Source organism: Brachionichthys hirsutus, chromosome 4 (assembly GCF_040956055.1).
Source record: "Brachionichthys hirsutus isolate HB-005 chromosome 4, CSIRO-AGI_Bhir_v1, whole genome shotgun sequence".
NCBI lineage: Eukaryota > Metazoa > Chordata > Actinopteri > Lophiiformes > Brachionichthyidae > Brachionichthys > Brachionichthys hirsutus.
The window spans coordinates 3,796,575-3,815,359 of NC_090900.1; the positions used below are offsets into that span (position 1 = coordinate 3,796,575).

General features: G+C 44.5%; 3 protein-coding genes across 3 annotated transcripts; 1 reads left to right on the forward strand and 2 right to left on the reverse strand.

Moving 5' to 3' along the window:
• Positions 1-1,484: 1,484 nt before the first annotated feature.
• Positions 1,485-4,604, forward strand: akr1a1a (aldo-keto reductase family 1, member A1a (aldehyde reductase)). Its single transcript, XM_068738803.1, has 9 exons — positions 1,485-1,545; positions 2,131-2,269; positions 2,378-2,497; positions 3,016-3,167; positions 3,289-3,484; positions 3,590-3,639; positions 3,708-3,857; positions 3,951-4,110; positions 4,323-4,604. The coding sequence occupies exons 2-9, from the start codon at positions 2,189-2,191 to the stop codon at positions 4,386-4,388; spliced, it is 975 nt and encodes a 324-aa protein (XP_068594904.1). The 5' UTR covers positions 1,485-1,545; positions 2,131-2,188; the 3' UTR covers positions 4,389-4,604.
• Positions 4,605-4,744: 140 nt separating this feature from the next.
• Positions 4,745-11,971, reverse strand: vcp (valosin containing protein). The gene is made up of 17 exons (XM_068738802.1): positions 11,858-11,971; positions 10,471-10,582; positions 10,209-10,381; positions 9,986-10,128; positions 9,748-9,878; positions 9,530-9,661; positions 8,948-9,050; positions 8,434-8,567; positions 7,924-8,059; positions 7,483-7,595; positions 7,190-7,354; positions 6,987-7,109; positions 6,685-6,897; positions 6,253-6,561; positions 5,887-6,042; positions 5,638-5,792; positions 4,745-5,390 (listed from the first exon to the last, which is right to left on the reverse strand). Exons 1-17 carry the CDS (start codon positions 11,872-11,874, stop codon positions 5,285-5,287), a joined length of 2,421 nt encoding a protein of 806 aa, XP_068594903.1. The 5' UTR covers positions 11,875-11,971; the 3' UTR covers positions 4,745-5,284.
• A 606-nt stretch (positions 11,972-12,577) lies between these two features.
• On the reverse strand, positions 12,578-17,467 carry fancg (FA complementation group G). Its single transcript, XM_068738578.1, has 14 exons — positions 17,387-17,467; positions 16,774-16,873; positions 16,566-16,691; positions 16,300-16,469; positions 15,671-15,821; positions 15,147-15,277; positions 14,912-15,058; positions 14,593-14,747; positions 14,407-14,473; positions 13,990-14,306; positions 13,870-13,910; positions 13,586-13,759; positions 13,341-13,455; positions 12,578-12,828 (listed from the first exon to the last, which is right to left on the reverse strand). The coding sequence occupies exons 1-14, from the start codon at positions 17,465-17,467 to the stop codon at positions 12,726-12,728; spliced, it is 1,878 nt and encodes a 625-aa protein (XP_068594679.1). The 3' UTR covers positions 12,578-12,725.
• Between the last annotated feature and the right edge of the window lie 1,318 nt (positions 17,468-18,785).

Below are 18,785 nucleotides of genomic sequence, written 5' to 3' on the forward strand. Positions count from 1 at the left end.
AAAACGTTAGACAGAAAAATACAGCAACTTTAAGTGATTATATTTCAGTCTAATTTGGAGTCATATGCTGCTGCTGCTGGGTCAGGGCGGGTGATCTGCATTTAGAGACATGACCATATGAAACAACCGCTGGTGGAGGAATTGTGTGTCTGTGTGTGCATCACACAGGACAAGGACAGAGTGTTGCAGTGACACCAGGGCCAGGCTGCGACTAATCACATATATATGAATCAGCTATTTCTGGCATAAAGACTGGGTTCACAGAGGGTTTATATTTCCACTGAACTTTTCAAATCAAGCAGGTCAGCAAATGATGATTGATTGATTTATTTATTGTTGTTTTGCCTGCAAAATCGGACAGAAGTGAGTAATATTGTTTTTGTTTTTTTTGCATCCACAAGACCTCGTTTAATTTTTTTTATAAAACCTCCAACCACACCTAACCGCAGAAGCGCGTTGTTAAACACATTCATAAGCATGCTCAACCAATCGGCGGCGTAGTTCCGCAAATCTATCCAATCAGAACCCTCCGTCTCTCGTCGTCCCGTTAGCAAAGCATGAATGACGTCAGGCTCGTTCGTGTGGACCGACGAGTAGGCAGAGTTGCTCCTAAACGTAGTTTTTAGGATATGAAGTCAACATGGAAGCAATAAGCGATATGCTTTGAAGGCATCCGTGCTGTTTCTGAATCTGAACCTAAACATGGGTCGCATAAATATGACGTCACAGCAGTTCTCGTCGCGGAGTGACGTTCCTAAACTTAAAACTTTGTTTACCGGCGTCCGCACGCAGACGTGTAACCGGAGTTTTGGAGACAGAAATATTCGGTTTCGTGATGATTCTAGGCCAAACCGGAGAAAAATATCTTCGTTTTTGGAGCTACGCGTCTTCCGTGTGTACGTGGCCTCAGTCTCTGTTTGCTTCGAAGGCTCAGCTTAGCTCTCCCAAAGAGTGAATGATGAATATATTTTATATATGATGAATATATTTATTAGATAGAATGTTAGAGTACAAGTACAGTCACACAGTAGCATGTATTACAGTACAAGTACAGTCAATCATCCTGTCTAAGAGGAGCATTTCAGAAAAGCCCTTGCAGTCTTGTTTCCATTGAAAGTCCTTCGTACATAAATCATCCACAATTAACAATACAAATAAAAATAAAACCAATATTAAATTACTCAATTGATGCAACGTAACATTAGAAAAACAAAAATAAAATGATTTTACACCGCCAGTGCAAACTAACAATTAATCGACTTTTTTTTATATATAAAGTTTTATTTCAAAACCAATAAGTATACAAAGAGTTGAATACATAACAATTGCCAGGGGGGGGGGGGTAATATTCAAAAACATTACACATTGCCAAAGAGTCGACGTCACGTAACCAAACCCGTGACTTGCTTCAAACTTCATTAGTCACGTGACTGAACCACGCCCCGGCGACAGTGTTTCGATGACCTGCAGCGCATGCGTCGTAAGACCATCCCGACCTGGACGGAACGGCGTCATCTGGACTCGCGCGGATCTTTGAGCCTGCAGGTATTTTAATGGCGCCGGATAAGATAGGCTTAAAGTAGCGCCGCATATTTCATATTTCCATTTATGTGCGCGCGGTAAGGTCCCAATGGCGGGGGGGGGGGGGGGGGGGGGGGGGGGTTGCGGAAGCTACGTTCGCTATGGTGCATAATTACTTGCAGCTGCAAAGAGCTCGTAAATAAATGCAAATGGTTCGAGAGTTCAAAAGGTTTTAGGTTTGCTCATGTGAAAGGTGTTCATTGTGCAGTGATTGATTGATATGTTGCCTGGTTAGGAACGAGAAAGGCGTGCCGTGTGGATCAATAATAAATAAATGATCTTTAACTCTTTCAGTGCCACACATCTTCAGCTCCGCCCCAGTTTTTACTGATTTTTCCCCTATTTTTCAAGCCTCACGGAATATTTTGTACTATGCAAACACCAAACCTACCAAATGACCCCCCCCAGGGTCAGGGTTGTGAGCACATAATGTTAAGCACATAATGTGCTCACAACCCTCGCAGCCGCTGAGTTGATGATTTCAGAATGGCGAGCGAATCAGTACCTAAGCGTAAGAACACCGTCATGATGACTTTGCCCCCCCCCCAGGAGCCCACAGAGGAGCGCCTCACAACCTCTCACTCCTTCAGGTGGCGAGGGTTGAACCATGCTCGCCACCGTGACTCTCTCTACAGGGCAGAGGATGCCCACGATTGGACTGGGCACGTGGAAGAGTTCTCTGGGACAGGTACGACCGGCCTCGTTCCTCGTTCCTCCTTTGGGCCGTTGCGCTCCTGGTGGTGGTTGGACTTCCTGTGTGCTCCTGATGATGTTTGGACTTCCTGTCTGTTCTCAGGTGCACCAGGCAGTGCTGGCGGCTTTAGACTGCGGGTACAGACACATCGACTGTGCTGCCGCGTACAGCAACGAACAGGAGGTGGGAGGGGCTCTGGCGCTCCGGCTCGGCCCCGGGAAGGTGAGGAACCGGTTCAGATGGATTTAGACACGGATAATTGAGGCCTGTTCTCGACCTTGGAGACGGGCTTCGATCTCGGGCTTCACTTTCTTTGTTCTCTCCGTGTCTGTGTGGGTTTTCTCTGGGATCTTCTGCTTCCTCCCAAAAACACGCATTGTGTGTCTCCGCATGGCGTCCGAGGCATCTATGGTTTTGGAGTTTAATCCTTTAAAGCCCGAACCATGAAGTAATCGATAGAAAACACTCTTTTCAGGAAAAATAGGTCTTAAATAAATTTGTCCAAAAAAAAAAAAACATACATTTTTATATAGGTGCTCTAATTTATTCACTTTTGCAAAATCTTGCAGATTTTTTCATGGAAATTGCAGATGCATGCGTCGGCTTGTACCGGTATCCAACAGATTCTGTTCCTTTTGTTTAACGTGACCCTCCAAAGGATCCGTGGTTACAGACGTGGGTCTGTTTCTCTGAACGGAACATGAAATGGTTCAGACTCCCTTTTGCCCTTTCCTCCACAGCCCCTGCGGCGCGAGGAGGTGTTCGTAACGTCCAAACTGTGGAATACCAAACATGAACCGGAGGACGTCGAGGAAGCATGCAGGACCAGCCTGGCCCATCTGGGTCTCTCCTACTTGGACCTGTACCTTCTGCACTGGCCCATGGCATTTCAGTGAGCAGCTGAATGCACTAACTTGTGTGCCCCCCCCCCCCCCCCATTGGTTGTTGCTGTGGCGATTGACATAAAATATTCTGAACCAATTCAGCTGAAGCGTCCTTCGCATGCGTTTCAGGCGAGGGACGGAGTTGATGCCTCTGCGAGACGATGGGAGTGTCCGTTACTCCAACACGCACTACAGGGACACTTGGGCGGCCATGGAGACCCTGGTGGACAAAGGTCTGGTCAAAGCCATAGGATTGTCCAACTTCAACGCGAGGCAGACGGATGAGGTCATCAGCACGGCCAGACACAAACCTGCAGTGAACCAGGTGCATTGTTGTTGCATTGGACGAGCTTTTTTTATTTCCTGAAGTGATTTTGTAGTTCAGGAACACGCTTAAAGATCAATAATGACACGTCTCACTGTGCAACAGGTGGAATGCCATCCCTACTTGTCTCAAGCTGATCTCCTGTCTCACTGTCGGTCAGTCAAAAACATTTCAAGTGACGCTACCATCATGCCAGAAACTGAGCGCGCTTCCTCTCCTGCAGCTCAGTGGCGGTTTGTGTGACGGCCTACAGTCCTCTGGGCAGCGGCGACCGGCCCTGGGCTTCACCTGAAGAACCGTGCCTGCTACAGGATCCCCTGCTGGGCACCATCGCCCAGAGATACCAGAAAACTCCTGCCCAGGTCATACTGAGGTAAGACACAAACCCCTCAAGTACTGCGCCCAATGGGAGCCGAGGCTCGGCCTCTTCTGACAGACGCTGACGTTTTTAGTGTCCTTTTCGCAGATGGCATGTGCAGAGGGGGGTTGTGTGCATCCCTAAAAGTGTGACGCCCTCCAGGATCCAGCAGAACTTTCAAGTGTTTGACTTTTCCCTGTCGGAAGAGGAGATGAAACTGATCGGGTCCCTCAATTGCAACGAACGCTTCATCGTGCCAGCTGTCGAGGTGAGTCACTCGTCACTTTGACGCGTCTTAAGATCTAGAACAGGAAGTCCTTCCCGACACTCTATTTGCACCGCTGACGGCACAGCTAAAATATCAGCCAATTATAAATCAATGAACCGAACATGTACAGAGGATACTCCCGAGTCCAGACAGTAAGAATTTGGATCCAACCCCAATTACCCTTTGTTTTTTTTTGTTTTTTTTTTACGCAGAGGGATGGCAAGAGAGTTTGGAGGGATGCGGAACATCCTCATTTCCCCTTCCACGATCCGTACTAAGACCACTAATGAAGAATGCCACCTTGTTTCAGGATGAAGCTCACGAAGACATGATTCTTCTGATTTTCCATTTTCTTTGGGGTGAATTGCTAATAACTTGCAAACTTGTCAGCTTTAATGAGATTAATTGTGTGGGGGGCGGGGGCTTCGTAACTTTTATTTTACCACCAGAGTGATGTGTAGACGGGCAGTTCTGATGCTGACCACATCAACCTAACAATTTAAATGAATGACTGCTGTGGAATTCCAGCTAGTGCCACTCCTCTGCTCCTCGTCTGTCCTGGGAAACTCGACAAATGGAAATGAAAATAAACCTGCAACACCATGAAGCCCTCAATAAAATCAACACCGTCAACTCGGATTTGCCATGTTGTCTTTATGTACGTAGTAGGACATTGTGTGACGTTAAAGAACCGTAAACAGTTTTACAGATGCCCAGAAACAAACTGTACATTTACAGTATCAATAAAGACATTTCAAACAGACCAATAACAATTCCAATTTTGTGAGATTTTATTTTCAACATAACCTTAACAAATTTGTAACACATAAGCTACTGTATTAAAAAAAAAAAGTCATTCGCAATATCATTTTTTCATTTTCTTGTAGTCTAGCATAGAACCCCATCACTCAAGCCATTCGTGTTGGTTGTGATATACGGAGAATGAAGCCACTCAACAAACCCCCCCCGCCCCTCCCCATCAGTCCACTGAACCTTCTTTTCCAAACATTCCCTCACCCCCACCCACAGCAAAGCCAGGGCAAACCAAGCGGCAACATGCTTTCTCCAAGGAAACTCGTACAAAAAAGAAACGAATGAAAGAAGCGCAAAGCCCTAAAAACGTGGAATCGGGGGAGACTTTGTACACGCGTGACCCTCGTGGGGTAGTGTACGTTTATCCATAAAGGTCATCGTCGTTATCTTCATTGAACACCGGCCCGCTGCCGGCGCCTCCTGTGCCCTGACTTGGGCCAGTGCCGCCTGGGGTGCTGGAGGGGAACCTAGAAGAGGAAGACAATTCATTCACTGCCGTAATCGGGACAATGGTTATATGGAGAATCGTTTCCTGACTTCTGAGGTGTGATTCTAGGAAAACATCACTGATTAAGCTTCTCGCAAACAGCTCTGACTTTAACCGTCTCAGTATTGCCGTTAACCATAAACAGAAACCCTCTGAGGAAAGTTTTGCGCTGCACCGAACTCAACTCGGAAGCTACCTAGCATCAAACAAACAAAAAAAAAGCACACCTGAAGTTCCCAAATCCTCGGCTCTGCTGCAGCGTCTGAGCAAACATTTCATATTTGCGGATGTCGTTGTCACTGACGGAGCGACGAGCAAATCGCATCGCTTCTTCAAAGTGATCCTTCCTGATCTCTGGCACGGGGTCGTCCTCTTCCACCTCCTATTAAAAACACATTTGTTGACATGGAGAACATAAGAAGCGGCAGCGCGGCGTGGTGGAAAAAGCGAGGCAGAAGACCGGGTTAGCCACGGACCATAGCCGACGGGTTGGTCTGCCGCTCCCTCTCTCTGCGGATCTCGTTCTCGATGCTCTCCCTGATGGCCAGCTTGCACGCCCGCTGGCAGATCTCTGTCAGATCGGCTCCGGAGAAGCCATTGGTCATCCTCGCCAGGAAGTCCAAGTCCACGTCCTGCCGACACGCAAAGCTCAATTAGGAATATTCAGGTGGCCACATATTTTGATTCTTTAACTAAAACAAATATTAATGAAGAAAATTTGATATTTGTAAATTTAAATACTTTCAGAGGAACAGTGAATCTAAGTCTAGCCGCGTTTAGTTTGAATAAAAAAACCTCGATACAAACAGTTGTAATAGAAAGCGCGAGCAGCAGCTGGTCACCTTGCTGATGGGGCTCTTGCGGAGGTTGGCCTTCAGGATGCTCATCCTGCTCTTCTCGTCGGGCAGAGGGATGTAGATGAGCTGGTCCAGGCGGCCGGGTCTCAGGATGGCGGGGTCGATGATGTCCGGTCTGTTTGTGGCTCCGATGATGAAGACGTTCTTCTTGCTGGACATTCCGTCCATCTCGGTCAGGATCTGGTTGATGACGCGGTCGGCGGCGCCGCCGCCGTCGCCGACGTTCCCGCCGCGGGCCTTGGCTATGGAGTCCAGCTCGTCAAAGAACAGAACGCACGGGGCTGCTTGACGCGCCTGATCACACAAACACAAAACTAAACTGTTGGAAACACAAATACGAGCCTGCTCCGAGACGAAACGTAGAATATTGATCCACCCCGTACCCAAACTTCATAGAGATGTTAACAATATTCTCACCTTGTCAAAGATCTCTCTGACGTTGGCCTCAGACTCTCCGAACCACATGGTGAGCAGCTCAGGTCCTTTGATGGAGATGAAATTTGCCTGACACTCATTAGCGATGGCTTTAGCCAACAGAGTCTTACCGCAGCCAGGAGGCCCATAGAACAGCACGCCCTTGGATGGGGTCATGCCAAACTTGAGGAACTTGTCTGGGTGTTCTACTGGGTACTGAAGTTAAGGAGAGAAATTGTGAAACGATATATTTTTGTTTCCCAACGACACATCCCTTTTAGACATCGTATCTCCGGGGTTCTCACCTGCACCAACTCCTGCAGCTCCCGCTTGACGTCTTCCAGCCCACCGATATCCTCCCAGGTGATGTTGGGAACCTCGACGACCGTCTCCCTCAGTGCAGACGGGTTGCTCTGGCTCAGGGCCCACTGCGAGACGGCGTGGATCACGTCAGTAAGGACTCGAGGGCCAAAAGCACCGAAGAGCATTTTACAGTCGTTCAAGTCACCTTGAAGTCGTCCATAGTGACGGCGAGCGAGTTCATGACTTCGGCGTCAATGGTCTCGTCCTCCAGGTCAATCAGGTCCATCTTCTTCCTGATGGCCTGCAGGGCGGCCTCCGAGCAAAGAGCCGCCAGATCTGCGCCCACGTGTCCGTGAGTCTCGTTGGCCACCTACAGAAAAGCAAACACGTCACCGCCCAGCGTTGATTATACTGCATTTCTCTGCTACATGATTTTCCATCTCCTCAGACAGGCAGTCTGTAGTGGCGCCTCCTAATGTACGAATATTATGTACGAACCTGCTCCAAATCAACATCGTCGGCCAGCTTCATATTCTTGGTGTGAATCTGAAGTATTTCCAGTCTGCCAGTAGCATCGGGGATGCCGATGTCAACCTCCCTGTCAAAACGGCCTGGAGGTGGCGGTTAAAAATAAAACAGAAAAACACGCCCATTAGTTCAACAAGTCTGCAGCGTTACAAATAACTTAACTCTACTGTAGCAACATTTCTCAGTAGCGTAACACCGTGAATGACAATTACATCTGAATTTTCCATTGGTGAATACAAGTTCTTGTTGCAACAATCTGATAAACCAGGCTGTATTTAAAGCGATTTTCCATTTGGTATACAAGCACCGTTCCCATTGTTGCACACTGGAGCGCCGTGCATCGGTATAGATATAGATTTAAGCTTGAAACCATTGCCGTGAACAAAGATACTCTTAAAACAGTTAAGATACCAAATCTCCTGAGTGCTGGGTCAATGCTGTTGGGTCTGTTGGTGGCAGCCATGACGATGACATGAGCTCTTTGTTTCAGGCCATCCATGAGAGTCAGCAGTTGAGAAACAATGCGCCTCTCCACCTCTCCGTGGGTCTATAAAAAACAGAAGAAAAACAACTTTTGACTACATCAAGGGCAAAACAAGAATCGACTAGAGTACAAAGGCATCTTTGACTATAGTTAAAACCAAAGCAAGATACTAAACCCGATACGGCGGAACCTCGGTTCATGAATTTAATCCGTTCTTTGACGCCGTTTGCAACCCGAAACATTCGTCAACTGAAACGACAGACAGGTGGAGGACGACTACTCCTTCAAATATGCACAAGCTTCTTAGCCCTGCTACAAGCAGCAATTTTAACTGTTGTCTTCATCGTACAATAATGGAGTACGTTAGAAGTTTTCACTCAGATTATGAGCAAACTCTGAGCTCTTAATCAGTTATTCATTCCTCTCTTCCCACTGACCTTCTCTCTCTTAGGAGCAATCGCATCAAGCTCATCAATAAAGATGATGGCAGGAGCGTTCTTCTCTGCTTCCTCAAAGGCTTTTCTCAGGTTACTCTCACTCTCTCCGGCAAGCTTACTCATGATCTCAGGACCTAATAGGAAGAGACAAGATTTTAATTTCAATCGAGGGTCCAACATACGTTATATGTTGTATGTTGGCCCATTAACCTTAAAAAATAGTTCTTTATTTTTTATTTATGAATCTGTATTTTGCAAGTTGCAAAATACAGATTCAACTGGAAAGCCCAAAGACAAACCACTTGCAGCACATAAGATATATTTCCATCTGAAGACATGCATCCACCCAGTATAGTCAAGCAACCAAATTACACGAGTTTGATAATAACTTATTCTAAATAGTCATAAAGTAATCATATAGGCAAGTCCATCAGGGACAAACAAAATACAATAATCAAATAACACTGACCAGCAGCAAGTGTCTTTAGAAAATATATTAAGTAGATGTTCAAACCATTAATCAGGAAGAAGAACGCTCCAGTTTCATTGGCCACAGCTCTGGCAATCAAGGTCTTTCCTGTTCCAGGGGGTCCATACAACAAGATTCCACGTGGGGGCTAAAGAAAACATTTAAATTATTAATTTTAGTATTATTAAAAGCATTAAAGATATAACGGCAGAATGAACTTGTCCATGCTGCACTTCACTTAACAGCAAGATCATTACAAATCAAAAATGGCAAAGAAAGGAAGAGAACATGCGGGGTATTGCATTTACTTCTTGGACTAATGCTGTAATTAAACTCAAAACATACTATATAGCATACCAACTACGAATGTAGATCTAAAAGATCCAAGAAACATATCAGTAACACCAACATGACTTGAATGAATCGATATTTGCCAGCAGCCACTCCTGCACAAATGGCTGTAGTTTTTCAGTTCTGTAATTGGTGCATTTTATTTCTTAATATACACAGCTGAATAAGAACTAAAGGACCATCCGTTTAATCTTCCATGCAACGTGTGCTCACATTAAATTCTCCATTGAAGGCCAAACGGTTTATTCCTCCACGCGCATTAGAGCAGTGCCTTACCTTCACGCCGATGGCCTTGAACAGGGCAGGGTGTCTGAGAGGCAGCTCCACCATCTCTTTGATCTGAGCCAGCTGCTTCCTCACTCCCCCGATGTCATCATAGCCCACCTCGTTCAGGGATTCTTCCTCGTCCTGCGTGTGCACACAAGAGGATTACACTTCCGTGATTAATTTTTGGTAATGTTCACCCATCACTGTACGCGCTCCTGACACCCCACCTCTCTCCTGATTGGTTCTCCCTCGCAGTGGATTACTGTATCTGGAGCGACGATGCAATAGGGAGAGGGATCGGTCTCTACGACCTTGAACTCCACTGCACGCATGCCTCCTCTGACGAGGAAAATATCACCTTCACACGGTGAAAAGGGGACACATTTTAATTCCATTCTGCACATTACATTTTGGAATTGATTAGCATGTTGTTGTTTTTTGGCTACAAAGAAAATTTGAGCTGACCTTTGCGGATCGGTCTGTAAGCCTCCAGAAAATATGGCTTCAGGTAAACCTCGAACAGGTTGCCAGTTATCCCCTCCACCGTGTCGTCTATTGGGAGGACGTGGATCCTCTTTCCGTACTTCACGTCAGGACACGGCTGAATGCTGAAGGACACGCGAGACTTAGCGCCATTTTCTTAACGGGCTGTGAAAAGGATTTTACAATCGGGTGTGCTTTTGCCCACCTGATGACATCACCCAGTCGCACCCTCAGATTGTTGCGGACCACCCTGTTCATGCGAACCTTCTCATCTGAACAGGTGTCGTCGGACAGCACGATGCACACAGTCTCTCGTCTCTTCTTGCCCTTCATCAGCACCGTGTCTCCACGGAAGAGCTGCAGCTCATCCATCTTGGTCTTCAAAAAAAAAAAAAAAAAAAGACGTTTATTTGTAAATCTCTTTTGGCAATACAGAAAAATAATCAAGATGATAAAAGTCTGTCTACCTGAGAGAGAGAGACCACACTGTTGTCTTCATTGATGGATTCATCAACAATTAGCCTGTTAGGTCTGCTCTTCTGTTTCAGAATTGCAGTGGCCAAATCATCATTTTTGGAACTATGTTACAAACGTAGAAAAAAGGGAAAAAAAGTTAAAAACAAAGTGAATAATTCATGAACAATCACGTACAGCTACAATAAAAATACCGATGCAACACCAGTGATTTACAGTTCCGTGTTTTATGGTCGCATCTACAGGAAATTAAGAACAGTTCATTGCGTGTATGCTTGTGTGTTCATTCATTGGTAAACAGTAAACTTCTTATACGCTTAGTCTACTTTATTCTCATTTTAAATTGCTATTTACGAACCATGAAAATGCAATAAATCAATCAGTATAAATATGCATTGTCGTATAACTTCAAGACCAAACGTGTCGCATCGCCACTTCCGATCATTGCACATAATCTATACATTCAACATATCGGGAAAAGGGGAACGAAAGTCAGTGTCAAGTGCCACGAGTTTCTAGAACACTCTTGGGCCTGTTTTGTAGTTTATCTGATGTTGTTAGCATGCTAAGTTTAGCCTTTGGGCTAACTGACGCGAGCACAGATGACACAGCAAAAGAAAAGAAAAAAAACTTTCTTAGCAGGCTAGGACCGCGTAACGAAAACGGTGCAATTCTATCGTGACGTTAATAAATTAGCTCATGACAAAAGGTTGAAAACAACCAACGCTGAAACTGGAAAATGAAATTAAGACACGGCTGGTTAGCTAACGGCGATTTAATGCTAATTGTAGATCATTTAGAATGAAGAGCCGCGTTAGCTTCGGTGTACAGAGCAGCTCGTCACATTCAGTCACCTGGATGACGAAGGTTAGCTAAGGTTTCCAGCTCGTAAAGACCGGACAGTTTCCGATGTCTAACACTTAAAGCGATGCGGTTCATAATGTTATGCTACTGTTCAGCTATATTTGAAGCAAATTCCAAAAACAGGCCATTAGCCGGTGGTTAGGCCAACCTGTCGACGTGATGGTGGCTGGTTTTGGCCTTGACTCTCTTGCTAAGCTAACGTCAGCATCCGAATACGGCAGCAATGACTGTCCTTTGTCAAGTCGCTGCTACACAGCTAGCAAGATAAACGCGTAAATGGTAACTCAACAGACTACGGTGCGGATATCCAACCACCAGACTAAAGTGCGGAGGCCCGAGTTACTGACCCCGTTAGCTCCAATGCTAGCAAACTCGGTTACGTAGTAGCAATCATGCTAACTTTAGTAAACTAGGGTGCTGTATTCTGATCTGACGCTAGCCATTTAAAATACATTTGATGATAGTCATTCTCAACACAAAACGCATTACAGTATAAATTAAACATATTCTACTTACTCCACTCCCGAGGCCATTGTCGTCCACCTGAATCACTACTAATAAATACCGAAATTCTAGCTAAATGTTTACGCTTAGCCGGCTGCCGTTACTTAACGTTCGCCGATATCACACGAAAGAGCAGCGGCTCCGTGCGCTTCTTTACGGTTATAGCATGAGACGGACGTAGCCTTCATTCTGATTGGTCGGAGGTCGGCCATTAAACTCCTAAGCCAATGACAAAACCCGAGGTCTGACGTTGACAGGTCTATTGTGGAGATTTAGCCAATTAAAAATGGATAAGAGTTCCTATTTTTAATAAATGTCCTCTTATTGGTAAATTCACTAAATCATCGATCTACTGTTATCCAATCACTGTGTTCCGCGTTTATATTCGTCAACATCCGAAAACTTAAAATAGCGCTGGATTACAATTTATACGAGTAACGCATACATTAATGCTACCAATAAGCATTTTAGAGAAATAACACAATTACGGTGTATATCTTCTGAAATATTTTGTTAATTATCTTTCACTTCACAGTGCAATCTTAAGACACTTTCTCATGGCAGATACTTAATTAAATTGTTTGACTTTCTCAGTTAATCACGTGGTAACAGTATTAATTCGATGTTTCTTCCCTAAATAGATGTTTAGATTCATGTAACATAGAACCATTACTGTATACCAAACTGTATACTGTATAAAAACCCCCGCCAGGTTAACGATCAATACCGAGTTTATTTTCATTCTCATACATCATAACGCCTCTAATGATGCTTTATTTTACTGTTCTATAAGACCCATGTTTGTTGAAGGTGAGGATTCCGTTTCACATTTTGCAGAAATTTGATCCATTCAGTCATAAAGGTATTTATTCATTTCTATCTAGGAGGATACTGTTGGACCAAGTTCCTTTATTCTGTGACGCAGATCCATGGAGTCCAACAAAGGGCCAGACGTGGGTTCCTGTAGGTACAAAGAAAGACTCCTGTAGAACAAAAGGGATACAGAAATTAAAAGGAGAGTAGCATCACAGCATGTTAAATTGCCCAACACAACAAAGGTTTTTCGCTTATTTTATTTTTGTTGAAAACAATCCTGACCCGACCTTATTAAAATCTGCATTGATTTCAGTGGGAATCCAAATAAAGGGTCTGATATAGGATTTTCTTTTACCCTAGTTACATGAAAGAAAATCAGGGCATATTTAGGTTAGGTATCCAAGAGTGTGTGCTTTCTGGAGCAGATCCAAATAGAAGTCTGAAAGCATCAGACTGAAATGGTTGGCTGCTGCAAATCCAATAGCCATTATGGTAACAGGGTTATGAGTTTGATTTTAAATAAAGCTTAATTCAATTTAACAAGGCCGAGTGCCATTCATGTGTTAATCTGTGTGGTTAACTATTCAAATACAGTATATTATGGAGTATATGCAAATACCCATAGCACACTGTACAAAATACGAACCAACCAGAGACTTTGGCAATGAAAGTGTCGTACTCTGCTGAGGGTTGTGTGTCGAAGCTCCAGGTTTGTTCCCAACAAGCTGCTGCTTCTCTTCTCCTGTCAAGCCTCCACAGCACTTCACCGCACCACAGTCCTGCACTCACACAGTCTGCGACAATATACACAGCATGAGAACAAGTTATCATCTAGAACAAAAAAAAAAACAGACGAGGAAAAATATAAATGCAACGCATTGCAGTCTAAGCGCCATGCAAAATATAGATTATACATGTATTGACCTGGGATTGCGTGCAGGCTGAGCTGAATATCTCTTAGCGCCTCTCGTAGTTGGTCTGTCTGGGAGAAGCAGATGCCTCTACCGGCTAGCGAAAGCCCCTTCAACCTCTGGAGGACACACAGACCCGCCGCCTGCTTGCCGGCCATGTCGGCAATGACGATCTGTGGTTGGAAATCTGTGGCTGAATAGTCAACAGAACAGAATGCACAAAGTCACAGTATCTGTGGTGTCTAGAATAAGAACAATTTATTTCCAAATCATCAAACAAGTTGGAAAAATACTCACCTCTCTTTTTAAACCGGACCTTTACCAACAGATTGATGCACCTGTCATGTATAAGATCTTATGAGTTTGTTCAGAATCAGAATAAATGACTGGATTAAAAGCGTGTTTCATCTCGCAGACCTCGTGTACTCAGTCACAGCTTGCTTCCAATCCTTCAGGTGAGTGTGGCAGTGACCCAGGAGGAGGTAGGCAGCCCCGGCCCAGAGCAACGTCGCCATCTTCTCCTCTACCTCCGCACACACGTCCCTGCTGCCTCTCTCGGGCGTCTCCTCTGGATCCTCCAACACAAGTTTGTCTGGCAGCAGCTCCAGTGTCAAGCTGATGACTTCATCACATACAGCCATACAGTCAGCGGGCCGTCGGGCCATGAGCAAGGCAGCACCAGCCTCAAGGTAAAGCTCAGGCAACCTGGGGAGGGAAGGGCGCTCAGAACGCACCTGAGACAAAACAAAGACAAGCAGAAGAGATACCAACTGACATGTTCAGTAATGTTCCCTGCGGGCAAAAACATTATGATTTCCTCTTTGGAGTTCTTACTCCATGTTGATCTCCAGACTGAAGAGTTGCCAGTAGATCCAAATAATACTCTACACCCTCAGATACCCTGAAGAAACGGTAGCGAAATCAACTCGCAACTCCAGCGTGCATCAAGTCTATGATAATCTAGTTTTTATTAGTGACGCGTTGCCTGTAAAGGTCCGAGCTCCACACTGGTATTCTTACCTCCCATGGAGCACACACTTATGGGCCAGAGTGTGAAGGACAGAGAGGGCAGAGGGAACTAACAGCAGACTGTTCAGCGATTGGCTGCAGAGCAATAAAGACGGGGAGAAAAGATCTGTACCAGCAGCAACAGGCTCTGTGGGCAACATCAGGGTCTGTGGGGCAAGAGAGGTTTCATGTGTCAGGAAGCTCACCTGCAATGAGAAACTCCACTACAACAACGGCAGCGAATACTTTCAACAGCTCAGATTGTGTATTTAGACGTGCATTTTACTTTGCGCGACTTTCCCTTTAGGTGCTGGACACTTGTGTTACTCACCGAGTGCAGCAAACGAAGAGCCTGAATCTCCGCCTGCGTGTTGCCCAGCTGTTTGTATATGAGCATGCTCCTGTACAGTGCGCACACACACCGAGAGTCCGTCTCCAGGGCCTTCCTGTAGCACTGCAACGCCATCTGAGGACAGCTCTGGAAGCAAACACACACACACACACACAATCTCATCGTATACAAATGTTCAATACTTCTGTCCGTGCATTTGTTTGTTTGTGTTTACCATTTGAGCGAGGCAGGCGCCTGAGAGGAGGTGCGAGGAGGCTACCAAAGATCTAGGAGCCGGTAGGGAGGAAGCCGTCTGCAGATCCGACAGCGCCTCTGAACTCTGACCTTCACTCAACCTTTCTGCGCCTAAATAGGAGACATAGAATACAGACAAATACAGGATGGAAATAGAAAACTCAGAGAGCGCAGGCCTCCGCCAAGCAGCTCATTGCCCTTATTATTGGATTTACACCATCCAATCGATCAGCGTGTTTGTCTTTTGAGAAATAAAAAAAAACAACTTGTGCTTAAGCCTCCTACAAGACAAAAATATAAACAAATTACACAATAAAACTGATTAAAATAATCTGGACCAGGGATTAGAACTGTTACAACATGAATGCATCTTGAGTGGCGCTCCACTGAATGCAGTTGGCATCATCTGTCTTTATTTATTTGAGTGTACTCAAATAATTTGTTGCGTCACACAACAAACCCTTTATACTTAGTTATGGATGAAAATAAATCACAGTTTCTGACCTTGAGTAATTAAAGTACAGATCTGTAGTAATTGAAGAAGCCCCCGTGGGTCTGTCACCAGTAGTGGAGTGTCTGAGATGTTTCCAGTTCTTTCACTCCTGCAGTCCCCAGCGCCGTTAGACAGCATCTCAAGCAGAGCGGACCTCTCATCCTGCATCACGGCAACAGTCAAGTTTTATTTCATCTTATTGTCATATCCAGAATCAGCACAAATACACCACCAGCCTGGAAGTGGAGTCAGAATGGTGAACACGCATCTAATATTAGTGTGAGCAATATTTAACAACTGTCCTAAAAAAAAATATCTTCAGATTTGTCATCAAACAAATAAACAACTAAATTATTTGGAGGATATATCAAACACCTGAACACCTGGTTTTAGTCTCACATGTAGCAAAAATAAAAAATAGATCAAATAGGAAGAAGACAACATATCCTGAGTATTTAAAATAATCTATAAATGCATGGGACAAATCAATATTACAAAATATTGTGATAGACTAGATCTAAAAAATAAAGAAAACGCAGAGTGGAGTTCAATTGAAAGTTAATGTAGACGAATTGTTAGTTTGGTTTAACCCGAGGTTAAATGAGTGGCTGACGGCCACAGTTAAACATAAAGCTCATACCTGAAACTCCTGAATCAAAGTCAGCTTACAGGTGCCCAACCAAATCCCCCACTGCAGACAAAGAAGGGGCTGCACAGACGAACTCAAATAACCGCCTCCCACCGATTTGAGAACTGCTCTCCAGAACACCGGCGGCTCCGAAACCGGGTCGTCCTCTTTCAACTGCAGCGCTGTAGAGAACGATCAAAGCAGGCCGTGAACGTTGAGGTTAAGCAATGCTTTGGGGCCAACATGTCCACTATGGCGTCGCCTCCCTCCCAGCCCACCTTTCGCTGTGGCTCTCGTGAGGAGCAACTCGGCTTCTGAAAACCGAGACTGAGCAGCGAGAAACACGCAGGCATTGTACGTCACTGTCAGCCCCACCTGGGCGTGAGCTGCGAGTGGAGGGACACCTGTGGTGGAAGGAAAACGATGGATGGAGAAGGTCTTCCACACATAAACGATGTCTTTGCATGGGTAAAGCTGACGCAGCACCTTGAACTTTCGTCAGAAGCTTTTGAAAGTCAGTCGAATAACACCTGAAGTCGGGCTGGATCCGGTCTCGCCTCACAGAGTCACCTCCTCGTTCTTGCTGCTGAGGAGATAAAGTAAAGGCAAATATGACAGCAAACATTCATCACTTGATGATGATGATGAATATATTTATTCGATAGAATGTTAGAGTACAAGTACAGTCACACAGTAGCATGTATTACAGTACAAATAAGGTCAAACATCCTGTCTAAGAGGAGCATTTCAAAAAAGCCCTTGCGGTCTTGTTTCCGTTGAAAGTCCTTCGTACATAAATCATCGACATTTAACAATACAAATTTCACAATACAAATAAAAATAAAACCAATATTCAATTGACAATAAATTACAATAAATTACAAAGACACTTAATATGTGCAACGTTGTATTTAATATGTAAAACTGGAATGCATAACTTTTTTTTATCATATGTATTAGCAACAATCCGCGTGTGAGCGCATTATAACAGTATTAGATACCGGATAAGTTATTTTAACGTTTAAATGTACATATAAGGATTATAATCAAGCTAAAGGGCTAACTGTGGAAAGAATACCCTTAATATCTGTCCACCTACCTTCCATTTGTCCACCAGGCTGTTGTTGTCTTTGACCCAAGTATCTAACAGAGAACGCGGCTGGTGCGTTTTATCAGACATTATTTACCAGGATGTTGTGAAAGAAGTTTCGTTTGAACCATCGCTCCTTTCTCCAAGAGAGAACGGGACCACCGGAAGTAAACACGAGCGAGTTGAGCGCAGTGCTGCCCCCTGCGGACAACTCAGGAAATGACACGCCTATTTCACTAACTTCCCAGTAGATGGTGCTGTGACTGAGAATCAGTAAATTGTGTTCTGGAAAGTTCAGTCCGATGGTAGATTTTTCAGAGGATTCAATCTGTCACTTGTTCTTGCAGGTTGTTTGTTATAATTAAATCTATAAGCTTCTTTCTGTTCACTGGCAATGCAGCTTTACAACAATCTGCTGCACATAAATGCATCTGAAGTGTTAAAGACAAATAAGGCATTAGCTGAGTCATCCTCAGCACTGCCATGGCAGGCATTTTTCTATTTGTGCCTTCCAAGGTGACTCTCTATTACATCCCTATCTCTCTCTCTCTCTCTCTCTCTCTCTCTCTCTCTCTCTCGTCGCAGCTGTAAACACAGGAAGGATTTCACTGTTTCTTGATATATTATATATTTCTCTCTTCGGACTTTCAACGGAAACAAGACCGCAAGGGCTTTTTTGAAATGCCTCCCCCCCCCCCACACACACACACACACACACTAAATTAACTCTTACACAATGTCATTGAGATGACAAGACTTCAAAACTTCAACTCATCCTGCCCAAAAAATAAAATGATGCTCCTTTTGACAAGCCAGCACATCAAATATTACTGTTTTGTTGTTATCTCTGGTTTGCTATTAGATATATGTAAATTGGATTTACTTAACACTATGTCTGGGAACATTTATTGCATTTCTCCCGCAGGAATGTCTAAACACAGAATACAAACAATGTCCTTTTGGTTGATGGTTTTCAGATTACAAAGTATTGATAAACTTGAGCAATATTGCATGTTAGATCATTCTAACATGCATAATAAATTCTGCACACTCTGCTCTTTTAAGCTCTTTTAAAGTGTCATAGTCCTTTGGGTGTCTTTGGGCTGACGAAAGGCTGATGCAGATAAAAGGCTGTGTGCTGGTTCATCTCTTATTCAGCATCTCGAGGGAAAGGCACGATTCTCCCTGCTCCTTTGAGTCACGCCAAGTAAACTCGCTCACCCTGAAATCTCAAGAAGTGACCCCCCCTTACAGTTCAGCAGACAGCTCAGTTTGTTTTGTAGACGCACTGCATCATCACTCTGTGTGTATCCTGCATGCAATCTATATGCTGATGCTTTTTTATGTGTCAGTGGTGTCATATTATGCTTGTCCTGCAGCTACATCTTTACAGCTGGTGAATATTTAC

What these genes read in the sequence shown, in the direction of transcription:
- akr1a1a (XM_068738803.1), top strand. Translation starts at nt 2,189, where the DNA reads ATGCTCGCCACCGTGACTCTCTCTACAGGGCAGAGGATGCCCACGATT. An exon ending in ACAAACCTGCAGTGAACCAG is followed by an intron (nt 3,485 to 3,589) that starts GTGCATTGTTGT and finishes ACTGTGCAACAG; the next exon opens with GTGGAATGCCATCCCTACTT. An exon ending in CCTGCCCAGGTCATACTGAG is followed by an intron (nt 3,858 to 3,950) that starts GTAAGACACAAA and finishes TCCTTTTCGCAG; the next exon opens with ATGGCATGTGCAGAGGGGGG.
- fancg (XM_068738578.1), bottom strand. Translation starts at nt 17,467, where the DNA reads ATGTCTGATAAAACGCACCAGCCGCGTTCTCTGTTAGATACTTGGGTC. An exon ending in CACGAGAGCCACAGCGAAAG is followed by an intron (nt 16,470 to 16,565) that starts GTGGGCTGGGAG and finishes CGTTCTCTACAG; the next exon opens with CGCTGCAGTTGAAAGAGGAC. An exon ending in AAGTGTGTGCTCCATGGGAG is followed by an intron (nt 14,474 to 14,592) that starts GTAAGAATACCA and finishes CCGTTTCTTCAG; the next exon opens with GGTATCTGAGGGTGTAGAGT.
- vcp (XM_068738802.1), bottom strand. An exon ending in TTACAGACCGATCCGCAAAG is followed by an intron (nt 9,879 to 9,985) that starts GTCAGCTCAAAT and finishes CACCGTGTGAAG; the next exon opens with GTGATATTTTCCTCGTCAGA. An exon ending in GCAAGAGCCCCATCAGCAAG is followed by an intron (nt 6,043 to 6,252) that starts GTGACCAGCTGC and finishes GCGTGTCGGCAG; the next exon opens with GACGTGGACTTGGACTTCCT.